The sequence below is a fragment of the Portunus trituberculatus genome, chromosome 2 (assembly GCF_017591435.1).
Source record: "Portunus trituberculatus isolate SZX2019 chromosome 2, ASM1759143v1, whole genome shotgun sequence".
NCBI classification, from domain to species: domain Eukaryota; kingdom Metazoa; phylum Arthropoda; class Malacostraca; order Decapoda; family Portunidae; genus Portunus; species Portunus trituberculatus.
Window position 1 is genome coordinate 2,706,143 of NC_059256.1, and position 15,146 is coordinate 2,721,288.

A 15,146-nucleotide genomic window follows, 5' to 3' on the forward strand; every position below is an offset into this window, starting at 1 on the left:
AGAAATGCTTTTCGTAAGAGTTTTTATGCCACTAATCAAGTAGGTATCATGTTAATCTGTCAATAGAACCATCAAATGACCCCAAAAAACCCGTGTGACTGAAATAAGAGTATTTTGAAAACATAGGTTACGCGGCCACTGTTTTCACAGTCCACAGAGATGATAAAATTTATCTGTAAGAGTGTTTTTGCTATTGGTAAGGTAGTAATCATGTTAATCTGTCAATGGAACCATCAAACTACCCTTAAAGATCCTGTGTGACTGAAGCAAGAGTCTTTTTAAAATATAGGTTATGTTGCCACAATTTTCAGAGACCACAGATATGAGGAGCTTGGTTCATATGAGTGTTTTTGCTATTGATAAAGTAGAAATCATTGTAATCTGTCAATAGAACTATTAAACTACCATTAAAAACCTGTGTAACTAAAACAAGAGTTTTTAATGTATAGTTTATGTAACCACTATTTTTCAAAGTCCACCAAGATGAGAAACCTTTTTCATAAGGGTTTTTATGCTATTGATAAGATAGATATGATGTTAATCTGTCAATGGAACCATCAAACTACACTTAAAAACCCGTGTGACTCAAACAAGAGTGTTTTGAAAATATAGGTTATGTAGCCACAATTTTCAACGTCCACAGATATGAGGAGCTTGGTTCGTATTAGTGTTTTTGCTACATATAAAGTAGAAATCATGTTAATCTGTCAATAGAACTATAAAACTACCATTGAAAATCCGTGTAACTGAAACAAGAATTTTTAAAATATATATTATTCAGCCACTGTATTTCAAAGTCCACCGAGATGAGAAATCTTTTCGTAAGAGTTTTTATGCCACTAATCAAGTAGGTATCATGTTAATCTGTCAATAGAACCATCAAATGACCCCAAAAAACCCGTGTGACTGAAATAAGAGTATTTTGAAAACATAGGTTACGCGGCCACTGTTTTCACAGTCCACAGAGATGATAAAATTTATCTGTAAGAGTGTTTTTGCTATTGGTAAGGTAGTAATCATGTTAATCTGTCAATGGAACCATCAAACTACCCTTAAAGATCGGTGTGACTGAAGCAAGAGTCTTTTTAAAATATAGGTTATGTTGCCACAATTTTCAGAGACCACAGATATGAGGAGCTTGGTTCATATGAGTGTTTTTGCTATTGATAAAGTAGAAATCATTGTAATCTGTCAATAGAACTATTAAACTACCATTAAAAACCTGTGTAACTAAAACAAGAGTTTTTAATGTATAGTTTATGTAACCACTATTTTTCAAAGTCCACCAAGATGAGAAACCTTTTTCATAAGGGTTTTTATGCTATTGATAAGATAGATATGATGTTAATCTGTCAATGGAACCATCAAACTACACTTAAAAACCCGTGTGACTCAAACAAGAGTGTTTTGAAAATATAGGTTATGTAGCCACAATTTTCAACGTCCACAGATATGAGGAGCTTGGTTCGTATTAGTGTTTTTGCTACATATAAAGTAGAAATCATGTTAATCTGTCAATAGAACTATAAAACTACCATTGAAAATCCGTGTAACTGAAACAAGAATTTTTAAAATATATATTATTCAGCCACTGTATTTCAAAGTCCACCGAGATGAGAAATCTTTTCGTAAGAGTTTTTATGCCACTAATCAAGTAGGTATCATGTTAATCTGTCAATAGAACCATCAAATGACCCCCAAAAACCCGTGTGACTGAAATAAGAGTATTTTGAAAATATAGGTTACGCGGCCACTGTTTTCACAGTCCACAGAGATGATAAAATTTATCCGTAAAAGTGTTTTTGCTATTGGTAAGGTAGTAATCATGTTAATCTGTCAATGGAACCATCTCATTTCCTCTCGTAATTCTCGGTGCTCAAGAGAAAGAACTAAATTCTCGTTTGAGCCTAAACCACCATACACTCAGAAAAGTCAACGACCTTCCTGTCATGCCCACACATCTCACACACAACAAATCTAATCCCATCTCAACACTCTCTTTCACGCACTCAATCACACTCTGATATACCTCAGTAGCTACCGCCATACTAACTTACAATCTGTTAAGTGAGGTCAACTAATCCTCTTTCAAGGTATCCCAGCATTTTATACACCAAAAACTTGGAAATGCAGGCAAAACACTATACTTGTTAAAATATCTTATTTATGTGTTTTTAAGATGTTTTATGAAAAAAAATTTTATTTTATTTTTTTTTATAAAACACCTTAAAACACATAAATAAAACAAATATCGTGTTTTGCCAGCATTTCTGAGTTTTGGTGCATAAAATGTTTGAAAACACCAAAAGAACCCATGTTTGACATATATTAGTTCTTTAAGCAAATAGTGTTATGCGTTTTGCCTGCTTTTCTATGTTTTGGTGAAAAAAGCTGAAAACTACTAAACTAACAATATTTTCTTACTTTTTCTTTGGTTATGTCTATATTGGCTTTTCATGAATTTTATCGTTTTGAAGTATAGAAATGTAAAATGATTTGAATATACAAAACTTTCAATCGAGATAGTTTTTTTTTTTTTTCCATAAAACACCTTAAAAACACATAAACAAAACAAAACGTTTTAACAAATATAGTGTTTTCCTGCATTTTTGAGTTTTGGTGCATAAAATGCTGGAAAACACCAAAATAACCCATTGTTGCCATAATTCAGTTCCCTAAACAAATAGTGTTTCATCATGCGTTTTGCCTGCATTTCTGTGTTTTAGTGCAAAAAATGCTGAAACTACTAAAATAACACGTTAATGTTATATTTATTGTGGTTTCTCTATATTGCCTTATTTTCATCAATTTTATCTTTCTGAGGTATAAAAGTGTAAAATGACAAATATAAAAAATTTTCAATCGATATAGTCTTTTTTCATAAAACACCTTGAAAACACATAAATAAGAAGTTTCAACAAATATAATGTTTTGCTTCCATTTCTGAGTTTTAGTGCATAAAATGCTGGAAAACAATATAATAACCCATTTTGACATATATGAGTTCTTTAAACAAATAATGTGTAATGATGCGTTTTGCCTGCATTTTGTTTTGGTGTGAAAACAAGCCAATATAGAGAAATGCAAGTAAAAGTAACCAAAACGATTTATTTAAATAGTTGTCAGCTTTTTTGCACCAAAACACAAAAATGCAGACAAAACACATGATTACACACTATTTGTTTAAGGAACTGAAATATGTAAAAAATGAGTTATTAAGGTTTTTCCAGCATTTTATGCACCAAAACTCAGAAATGCACGCAAAGACTATATTCCTTTAAACATCTTATTTATGTGTTATTAAGATGTTTTATGAAAAAAAAAAAACCCCGATTGGAAATTTTATATATTGAATTCATTTTACAATGTTATGTCTCAAAATGATGAAATTCATGAAATCAAGCCAATATAGAGAAACAAAAGAAAAAATAAGAAAAACATATTATTCTATTAGTTTTCAGCTTTTTTTGCACCAAAACACAGAAATGCAGGCAAAAACTAAAGATTACACAATATTTGTTTAAGGAACAGAAATATGTCAAAAATGGGTTATATAGGTGTATCCCAGCATTTTATACACCAAAAACTTGAAATGCAGGCAAAACACTATACTTGTTAAAATATCTTATTTATGTGTTTTTAAGATGTTTTATGAAAAAAAAAAATTTTATTTTTGCATAAAACACCTTAAAAACATAAATAAGACATTTTAACAAATATAGTGTTTTGCCAACATTTCTGAGTTTTGGTGCATAAAATGTTTGAAAACACCAAAAGAACCCATGTTTGACATATATTAGTTCTTTAAGCAAATAGTGTTATGCGTTTTGCCTGCTTTTCTATGTTTTGGTGAAAAAAAGCTGAAAACTACTAAACTAACAATATTTTCTTACTTTTTCTTTGGTTATGTCTATATTGGCTTTTCATGAATTTTATCGTTTTGAAGTATAGAAATGTAAAATGATTTGAATATACAAAACTTTCAATCGAGATAGTTTTTTTTTTCCATAAAACACCTTAAAAACACATAAACAAAACAAAACGTTTTAACAAATATAGTGTTTTCCCTGCATTTTTGAGTTTTGGTGCATAAAATGCTGGAAAACACCAAAATAACCCATTGTTGCCATAATTCAGTTCCCTAAACAAATAGTGTTTCATCATGCGTTTTGCCTGCATTTCTGTGTTTTAGTGCAAAAAATGCTGAAACTACTAAAATAACACGTTAATGTTATATTTATTGTGGTTTCTCTATATTGCCTTATTTTCATCAATTTTATCTTTCTGAGGTATAAAAGTGTAAAATGACAAATATAAAAAATTTTCAATCGATATAGTCTTTTTTCATAAAACACCTTGAAAACACATAAATAAGAAGTTTCAACAAATATAATGTTTTGCTTCCATTTCTGAGTTTTAGTGCATAAAATGCTGGAAAACAATATAATAACCCATTTTTGACATATATGAGTTCTTTAAACAAATAATGTGTAATGATGCGTTTTGCCTGCATTTTTGTTTTGGTGTGAAAACAAGCCAATATAGAGAAATGCAAGTAAAAGTAACCAAAACGATTTATTTAAATAGTTGTCAGCTTTTTATGCACCAAAACACAAAAATGCAGACAAAACACATGATTACACACTATTTGTTTAAGGAACTGAAATATGTAAAAAATGAGTTATTAAGGTGTTTTCCAGCATTTTATGCACCAAAACTCAGAAATGCACGCAAAGACTATATTCCTTTAAACATCTTATTTATGTGTTATTAAGATGTTTTATGAAAAAAAAAAAACTTAGATTGGAAATTTTATATATTGAATTCATTTTACAATGTTATGTCTCAAAATGATGAAATTCATGAAATCAAGCCAATATAGAGAAACAAAAGAAAAATAAGAAAAACATATTATTTTATTAGTTTTCAGCTTTTTGCACCAAAACACAGAAATGCAGGCAAAACTAAAGATTACACAATATTTGTTTAAGGAACAGAAATATGTCAAAATGGGTTATATAGGTGTATCAGCATTTTATACACCAAAAACTTGAAATGCAGGCAAAACACTATACTTGTTAAAATATCTTATTTATGTGTTTTAAGATGTTTTATGAAAAAAAAAATATTTTATTTTTGCATAAAACACCTTAAAAACACATAAATAAGACATTTTAACAAATATAGTGTTTTGCCAGCATTTCTGAGTTTTGGTGCATAAAATGTTTGAAAACACCAAAAGAACCCATGTTTGACATATATTAGTTCTTTAAGCAAATAGTGTTATGCGTTTTGCCTGCTTTTCTATGTTTTGGTGAAAAAAAAAGCTGAAAACTACTAAACTAACAATATTTTCTTACTTTTTCTTTGGTTATGTCTATATTGGCTTTTCATGAATTTTATCGTTTTGAAGTATAGAAATGTAAAATGATTTGAATATACAAAACTTTCAATCGAGATAGTTTTTTTTTTTTTTTTTTCATAAAACACCTTAAAAACACACACATAAAACATTTTAACAAATATAGTTTTTTCCCTGCATTTTTGAGTTTTGGTGCATAAAATGCTGGAAAACACCAAAATAACCCATTGTTGCCATAATTCAGTTCCCTAAACAAATAGTGTTTTATCCTGCATTTTGCCTGCATTTCTGTGTTTTAGTGCAAAAAATGCTGAAACTACTAAAATAACACGTTATTGTTATATTTACTGTGGTTTCTCTATATTGCCTTATTTTCATCAATTTTATCGTTCTGAGGTATAAAAATGTAAAAAGACGAATATAAAAAATTTTCAATCGATATAGTCTTTTTTCATAAAACACCTTGAAAACACATAAATAAGAAGTTTCAACAAATATAGTGTTTTGCTTGCATTTCTGAGTTTTAGTGCATAAAATGCTGGAAAACAATATAATAACCCATTGTTCCTTCATTAATCTCTTTCATATAGGCTGTCTCTCTATTACCCTATGGCCTTTCAAATTTGAATTCCTTAGTAAAGACCTCCTGGAATCTATTATTTAATAGTTCTGCCATACTTTTTGGGTCTTCCACCATCCCGTTCTGTCCTTTTAACCTTTCTATTGTTTCTTTTTGCCCAATTTTTCCATTTATGAATCTAAAGAACAATTTTGGTTGCTCCTTACATTTTTCGACAATGTCCTTTTCAAAGTTCTTTTCCTCTTTCTTCCTCAAATTAACATTCATTTCTCACTGCCTTGAAGTTTTCCTTATTTACTGGATTTCTATTTCTCCTCCACCTTTTCCATGTGTGAAGGTAAGATTATTATTATTATTATTATTATTATCATTTCATGACTAAGCAATACTTTTATTTGTTGCAGGTCAAACTAATCTCTCTCCTTTTCTCAGGCCGGTCTAACTAATCTTTCTCCCTAGCTCTCTTATGTAAGGTTCAGTCTAGCGAAGTTATTATTAGATCAAGATATAATCGGACACTGGAATTCTGTTTGAAGGTTTGGAGGACTATTAAATGAAATGACTTAACACAGCTATAACTGCAACTATGTGATGGCCAGGAAAACAAACACAACCAACAATGAAAACTGACTGAGACTATGGAAAGATAAGTAAAATACAATAAGATATTATCAGAAAGGTAAAGTAAGAAAGAAAGAAATTAAGTACAGTAGGCAAATTAACAAGTTACAGTGAAAACCGCCTCTATGATTCCACAGGAGAGGAAATTTAATTAGCTTTTCTCTGCTATAAACCTTTGTCACTGTAAGACCAATGTTACACTGGAAATTAGGCGCTTTCATGATAATTTGTTATAATGAGGTGACTATCGCAGAAGTGACGGCCATCCCCCGCAACACACACACACACATGGGCTAGCCTCACTCGGCGCCACTTTTGCCTACTGTGCCTGCCATTGCAAACCTGCCGAGTCACTGACATTTTGAGAGATTGACTTGAGATGGGTAGAATGATGAATTACATACGCCAGACATATATTTTCTCTTTTCTTTCTTTTTAGATGGAATGTTATGGGAGAGGCTATGGCAGCCATCTCGGTGGGGCCTGATGTAGGTAGAGGCTAGAATTGCTCCCTTTGTATGCTATAATGAAAAATCCTTGTTTTTTTATTTCTGCAGGATTCAAAAAGTTCTAATAGCTAGAACATTCTAGTTTACAAATGAAAATGTAAGTGTAGGAAGAACAGCTGTATTCTGTAACACTAGGTTCTGTATCACAAAGGCTAGTATTTACACCTTGGCCACTTGATATAAGATAAAGGAAGATTAAAACGTGGCTATGGCTATGGGCGCTGGCGTCAGGTGGCGGAGGGAGGTGGAAGGTTCAGGGTAGCCAGGCAGGGTGGATAGGGGTGGAAGTGGAGCAGCGCGGGGCTCACTCCTTCCTGACCCACCATTACCGTATGTCCTGCTACACCACCACCACCACTGCAGGTGTCTGTGTCGGCAGTACGTGTCTACCCAAGCATAAATATCTATGACAACTATATATTATAAATGAGATACTTTACTTATACAAAATTCAGATATCAATATATTGGTTATTGTGACCTTTTTTTTTTCATTATCGTGTCCAGCAATGGTTGTTTGTCAAAACAGTAAATGTTAGGTAGTTTTCACAGTGAGTGTTTGCATCTTCCGCGGATAAAGATAAAAACAAGGTAGCATCTAAGAGGCAGACTATTACATTCCTTTTGTTCTCTATTTTTACCATCTCTGTTCATGATTGTGTGTTCTTGACAATACACCAGAGAGAACTGATAAGCAGTACAGGAATATACACTATTTTCTCTTGCATATCTATCTTCTTATCTGTTATAACAAGAAGACTTGCTGAAAGTGACAGACACAACACCATCACTCAGGACAGAAAAGGTTGCACTATTCCACTGACTTGAATGTAATGGAACAAATCTATGAAAATCTTTGCTGGTGTGCTGTTCAAGACTCCTGGAAATTGAAAGGACTGCAAGGCGAGCTACACAACTGTCTAGGGCATGGGTTCTCAATCTGGGGTTCGCGAACCCCCAGGGGTTCACAAGAAGATTTCCAGGGGTACTTAGGTGGCTGATTTAATGATACAATCTTTCCAGAATACCTTTGCCTATTGATTTAGTGTTAGTCACTAAATTAACATTTTGCTCGATGTCAAATCACTGAGGGTTCAGGTAGATGGTCTTATAACTCAGAGGGTTCTTGACGAGAAAAAGGTTGAGAACCCCTGGTCTAGGGAATACTTTGAGGGAAGGCAGGAAAGAACACCCACTTATCTGGTCAAGAAGAGAAACACTGGTCAACAACAATATATTCGTCACAACTTCACATGTCAGTACAGTCAGATCTACAGGTGCCTTGGAAGGAATCAGTCATCACACACAGGTACACTTAACCCCTTCAGTACCACAAAACATTTCCATATTCATTCTGCTCACTATTTGCTGATTTTATACTGCTACAGAAACTTATGTGGGGATTAAAATAAAGAAGACTGTCGCTATTAATCTTCTGGCCTTCACAGACCATTCCTAATGTTAACAAAACTGTCTAATCATACCCAAAACTCAAGGTAAAAATGTGTCCCAGTACTGAAGGGATTAACCAGTGCTCAGATATGCCTCACTGACATTGTTACACTACTCAATCTAATGAAACAGACATTTTAGACTGTAAATATATGTAGCTAAAAATATTATGAGACACACACCAACTTAAGATGTAAACCAATTATGTCAAAAACATCATTAAAGCAGCACTGGTTAATGGTTACAGAGATAAAAAGATACTTTACAATTACACAAACCCCAGTGGCCTAATGAAACTCCAGGCAGTGATTTGATCAAGGGACTCCCTCACACACACTACAAGTGTCTGCCTCTCCTTACACCTCACAACACAAACACAGTACATACAACACTGCCTGTAAACTCCAATACAACAAAGTCCACACCCCTCACAAGATACACAAGGCTAGGTGTAAACTACTACTACTTTCTGTCTTATAACCCACAATACATAAAGTACACACCCCTCACAATACAACAAGTACAAAACTAGGTGTACACTGCTTCCTTCTACCTTGTATCCCAGTATACAACAAACACACTCCTTGCAATAACAGACCACAGGGGTGTGCTGTCCTTACAGGCACTGCCACACATGACAACAGTGTAGTGTGTGCTGAGGTGACACTATCATCAATGTATCCTGTGGTGTGGCAGGCCAGCGTAGCATGGAGTCACGCAGGCATCCAACACACCAACGTCCTGAAACAAATGCATTCATTAATACATTATCTTCAACACAACACACACACTGAGTGCTGACTCATACAGTGATGGGGGCTGGGGGGTTGGCCTGGGCTATGTGTGTCCTCTCAGACCATATCCTGCTGTTATACAACCACTACATACATTCATACATATACAATCCTGTATCTAAGTATCTTTCACTGAACACCCTTCCAGGAGCCCAGAACACACTATGCATCATGTATCAGCCACACTGACAGGATACACACTGCACACACTGGAACGCTGACCTTCACCACCACACCCTTCCTCTCACACTCACCACCACCACCACCACCACACCACAGTCCTTTAGGATCCTCACAGCCAGCCAGCACCATGCATGGTCTTCTCACCCCTGCAGCCTCATACCTCACACCTCCACATCCCCAGTGGTGAAGGGAAAGTGCCCTAAGTGCTGGTCTGTCTGTCTGTTTGTCTGTGTTTTAAAAGGTGTATCTAGTACCACAGTGACTGACAATGTCCTTAGTGTTGATTCTGACATGGTACTTGCACTGCCAGGTTAGGTAATGGAATAAGGTATTACTACTCCAATCACCTCCACCACTTATGTTTTCACTCTTACTTCCACTTACTTACTTACTTGCTTGCCTGCCATCTTGACCCCCGCCATGTCCTGCTGGAGATGGAGAGCCTTGGTGACACCCTCGGGAGACCGCTTCCCACTGAAGGCGTGCTTCACCTGGCTGTGCCGAGGAGTAAATACTGGAAGGTCAGGCCAAGGTCGGGAGGAGGCAATGGAAGAGGAAAAAGAGAAAAGGAAAGAAACACTGTCCACCACCACCACCACCACCACCACACACTCCCACAGGTGTGGCTGTGGCCCCACCAGTCCACACAACACACCACCTCAAAAGTGGATCTTCACATGCTTGGCAATGTCACTCTTTGTCTTGAAACACTTGCCACAAACATCACACTTGAACTCCCTCAAGCCAGTGTGTCTGAAGGCGTGGCTGTTGAGTTTACCAATGGTAAGGAATTTTTTGCCACACTCCTCACACTCATAATTTCTAACACCACTGTGTGTCAGGGTGTGTCTGGTGAGTTCAGACTTTGTGGTGAATTTCTTTCCACATTCCAGACACTCATAATTTTTTACACCACTGTGTGTCAGAGTGTGTTTAGTGAGGTTACTCTTTGTGAAGAATTTCTTTCCACATTCCAGACACTTATAATTTTTAACACCACTGTGTATCAGGGTGTGTGTGGTGAGATCAGACTTAGTGATGAATTTCTTTCCACATTCCAGACACTCATAATTTTTAACACCACTGTGTGTCAGGGTGTGTTTGTTGAGATCAGACTTAGCGATGAATTTCTTTCCACATTCCAGACACTCATAATTTCTAACACCACTGTGTGTCAGGGTGTGTGTGATGAGGTTACTTTTTGTGATGAATTTCTTTCCACATTCCAGACACTCATAATTTCTAACACCACTGTGTGTCAGGGTGTGTGTGGTGAGGTTACTCTTTGTGATGAATTTCTTTCCACATTGCAGACACTTGTAATTTTTAACACCACTGTGTATCAGGGTGTGTGTGGTGAGATCAGACTTAGTGATGAATTTCTTTCCACATTCCAGACACTCATAATTTTTAACACCACTGTGTGTCAGGGTGTGTTTGTTGAGATCAGACTTAGCGATGAATTTCTTTCCACATTCCAGACACTCATAATTTCTAACACCACTGTGTGTCAGGGTGTGTGTGGTGAGGTTACTCTTTGTGATGAATTTCTTTCCACATTCCAGACACTCATAATTTCTAACACCACTGTGTGTCAGGGTGTGTGTGGTGAGGTTACTCTTTGTGATGAATTTCTTTCCACATTGCAGACACTCATAATTTTTAACACCACTGTGTGTCAGGGTGTGTCTGGTGAGGCTACCCTTTGTGGTTAATTTCTTTCCACATTGCAGACACTCATAATTTCTAACACTTCTATGAGTCAGGGTGTGTTTGTTGAGATCAAACTTAGTGATGAATTCCTTTCCACATTCCAGACACTCATAATTTCTAACACCACTGTGTCTCAGGGTGTGTCGTCTAAGTCCTTTTCTGGATGTAAAACTTTTGTCACACTGCTGACACACAAACTTTTTCTCTCCTCTGTGGGTGGAGCTGCCTGCCTCCAGGTCATTCTTGGCACCATGGCTGGACCTCCCCAAACCTGAGGTAGACTGCTGCTGCTGCTGTTGTTCACTCATGCTGCTGCCCGGCCTCACCCCTCCACTGCAGGAACCCTCTGAGCAGTCAGGCAGATGGAGCCACGTCAGAGCCCAGCAGGGCACCCGGCCTGGACACCTGCAACAACAGTGATGGTGAGGACACTGAGAGCCACTGGACACTGGCCACGGCCAACAGTAATTCTCTGGAGAAAAAAAGGCCCACTTGAGTGCCAATCCCTAGATGCATGACAAAGAGAAAAATTAAACTTGAGAGGGTAAATGTGTTGGAACCTTCCTCTTGAAAGAGTTAGAGTCCCAGGAAGGTGGAAACACAGAAGCAGGCAGGGAGTCCCAGAGTGTACCAGAGAAAGGGATGAGTGACTGAGAGTACTGGTTAACTCTTGCATCAGAGAGGTGGACAGATTAGAGGTGAGAGAAGGAAGAAAGTGTAGTGTTGGGGGGGAGGCATGCCTAGACCTGAAGAGCAGTTGGCATGAAAATAGCGGTAGAAGACAGCAAGAGATGCAACACTGTGGTGGTGAGAGAGAGAGGCTGCACACAGTCACTCACTCAGTCAGTCAGAGGAGACACGTTGATAGGATGAAAAACTTTTCATTCGCACAAAAAATGTCTGAGAATACTTTGGTGGCGGCGAGCGTTGCTTTATTATTGTTGAGCAGCATTGCCACCAATTCACTACCCTTGGATTTGGGTCCATTGCAAAGGATGCTCCCCGACATTGACTAATTGATTGATACATTTATTGTTGAATTAATAAATAATTACAACAAAGGAGGAGGATGGGCCTTGCCAACCCCCTGGGCAAAGACGTAAGATTAAAGTATCAAAAATAACTCTGGATAGTATACACAACAAGGATACATGTATTTCAATAAATAAATACACATATTGCACACCTTATTGTCTAAGACATCCTACAGTCTGGGAGCAAACTGAGGGTGGCAGAGTCTAGGAGATGGTCAATGAGGCTGTACAAGTCATGCTGACCTTGTGGCCTAAATTTAGCAATGAGAGGACATTCCATGATATAGTGACGCAGAGTGTGTCCCCTTGGTGCAGCACACAGCACACACCAGAAGCACTGACTTCCCAAAAGTATTTGTAGCCTAATCTGAGCCTCATTGCCACCCTGTCATGTGATGTAGTGTGTCTCCCGTAGGTGTAAGCACAGCTCTGGGAGACACGTGCATAGTGAAGACTAGTGCCACAGTGCTACTGCCCCTATGGCAACAAAGCTCCAACTGATCACTAATGCTACTTTGTACAAAGTCCTTAATGCTACTCTTAACATAACCCAGAGTGTACTCAGTGCCAGGATCCACCATGGCACTGTGTCATCTTGTAGGGCACACTGAGCAAGGTGGTCTGCTTTTTCATTTAAAGAGATACCCACATGAGAGGGTATCCAGATGAAATGGACCATGGCACCAGCACCTTCTAGATCAGTCCATGGGAGCGGTGGATTGAAGGGCATACAATGCAGCCTGACTGTCAATAAAGAAATATACATTCTTATGGAGAGGCGCCACAATGTGGAGCGCCTCCATTACATCCGGATCCTCCTCAAGGGTTACTGTCCAAACCAAACACTACAGCCTTCTAGCCGGGAGGGGTTCGTCTCCTGCCGGCCCCGTCCCCACTTCCCATCTAAGGTTACTAACCAAACACAACAGTATAACCCCCCCCTCCCTCTCTCTCTCTCTCTCCTCTTTTAGATAAAAGCTGGCCAAGGGCAACAAAAATAATAAAGAAAAAAATGACGTCCACTTGCCAGTCGGTTAAACACGCTACAAATTGTCTAAAAAAATAATTAAATAAATAAATAAATTGGTGTGCGCTTGACACATTATGAGGGTGATTGGTTGTTTTGTTTGAACATGAAAGCAGTAGCCAATAACAAAGGTGGAATTTATTGAGCTAATCCTAGTGTGGCATTTCAAGGTGTGGCGAGAGAAGCGGTTCAATTTGAACTATTTGAATCAGTGTTAGGAAGATGTCACCGTGTGTTGGGTGTAGCGTGCACTACTTCCTTGCCATTCAACACTTTTTGAAAAAGACAAAAAAAATGTACAGTTCCTAAGGAAGCAATGTGTTTTTCCTAGTGCGGTGGAGTGCCCCAAGTGCCACAAATCCTGCACACTCAGAGAAAAGACTTGGAGGTGCAAGGCCACTTCTTACATTCCAATAAGGTAATGACTTCCTGTGCATAGCTTAGCCATTGCAGTGAGGTTAGGATGGGTTGGCTTGGGTTAGGTTTTGGTCAGGTTAGGTTTGGTTTGGTTAGGTTAGGTTAGGTTAGGTTAGGTTAATCTAACCTGCCAAGTAATGTTGCCTTGTTGGGGAAGGCAGAGCTTAGCGGCGTGAAGCTTTGGTTAGACACAGGCACACCACCACCAGTATATCTAAGGCTAACAGTAAGAACAGTAGGCCTGCCACGTACCTGTGTAGGCGGCCAAACACACGCTCGCTTCTCTTCCACCCACACAACACACACTCAAAGGAAAGCGGAAGGGCACACTCGCACAAACTTTCATTTGGCCACATCTTTCATGCTTTTCTCTGTTATTTACCGCTATACAGACCGTCACGCTGAGCACAAATAAAGATTAAAGGATGAAATAATGGTGTGCTGTTTGTTCAAGTCTGTAAAAGTAAGAGAGAATAATGTCACGATGTGGATGTTAAGACTGCACATATAATTATTCAAACTTGCAAAATCCCAAGGCTCAGTAGCCAGTAGCCAGGAAAGAACCACAAATATCGGGTTGGACTCTGAAACATTTAGGTTCAAGGCAGAGATGGGAAGGAACCTCGATCCATACTCCATACTCCTCCTCTTCCTCTTTCCCAGCCACCTTCACCTCTAATAAGCTATTACTGTTACTCTTTCTCCTCTCCATACTTTCTCTTCGTCCTTGATCATTTCTCTTCCATCTTATAAGGCTTGAGTGTGCGGCTTTCCTGGATTTCCGCTCTTCTGACCAGCGGGACCAGTCAGGGCCCAGGGGGTCAGACTCACCGTCAGAGTGACTGTCATCGGAGGAACAATGATCAGCTCGTGGCAAAAGGCCCAACATGGCGATACAGTACACATTACACGCCGCCACACTCTCACACTCTCAATACTTTATTAGCGGTAATATTAACGTGTTGCTATAGGCGCCTTCACACAGTCGGTGTCTCCGCGTGCGGCGAGGGGGTATTCCTTAATAAATTTATGAATTTCCTTTGTAAATGTGTGAATTTTCTTTACATCACGTGGAAAAAAAGGAATCTTTGGTTTTCTGACTAGATTCATGAGTTTCGTCAGTATTATAATCAGGAAAATATATCGTTACAGTTTTATCAGTAAATGTATTAGTTTTTATACCGTCCTCCATCATGCACCGAAAGACAGTGTTGGTGGTGGTGGACTAACAAATATGACAGATAGCATAGCGAATGTTGAGAGGAACAGCCTATAGCTGTTACTGTAAATGGTGCCATGCAAGGTAGAGAGAATGTATTCTCTTTACCTTGGTGCCATGTGGCTGCCGTGCTGCATGTGCTGGACCTGGGACCGGCAAAAATCGCTGGCGTGAAAAGTTGAAGCACGTGCCAACGGTGCCATCCCTCGGCAATATTGAATAGTGAATCCCGTCCA

The 15,146-nt window shown here is 37.9% G+C and overlaps 1 protein-coding gene across 4 annotated transcripts; it reads right to left on the reverse strand.

Moving 5' to 3' along the window:
• Positions 1-8,291: 8,291 nt before the first annotated feature.
• Positions 8,292-12,350, reverse strand: LOC123502398 (zinc finger protein 33B-like). 4 transcript variants are annotated; one of them, XM_045251599.1, is made up of 2 exons: positions 9,893-12,350; positions 8,292-9,264 (listed from the first exon to the last, which is right to left on the reverse strand). In XM_045251599.1, the coding sequence occupies exon 1, from the start codon at positions 11,519-11,521 to the stop codon at positions 10,160-10,162; it is 1,362 nt and encodes a 453-aa protein (XP_045107534.1). In that variant the 5' UTR covers positions 11,522-12,350; the 3' UTR covers positions 8,292-9,264; positions 9,893-10,159. The 4 variants fall into 4 exon arrangements, with proteins under 4 accessions (XP_045107534.1, XP_045107532.1, XP_045107531.1 ...); XM_045251597.1 differs by having other exon boundaries at positions 9,889-12,350; XM_045251596.1 differs by having other exon boundaries at positions 9,885-12,350.
• Positions 12,351-15,146: the final 2,796 nt, after the last annotated feature.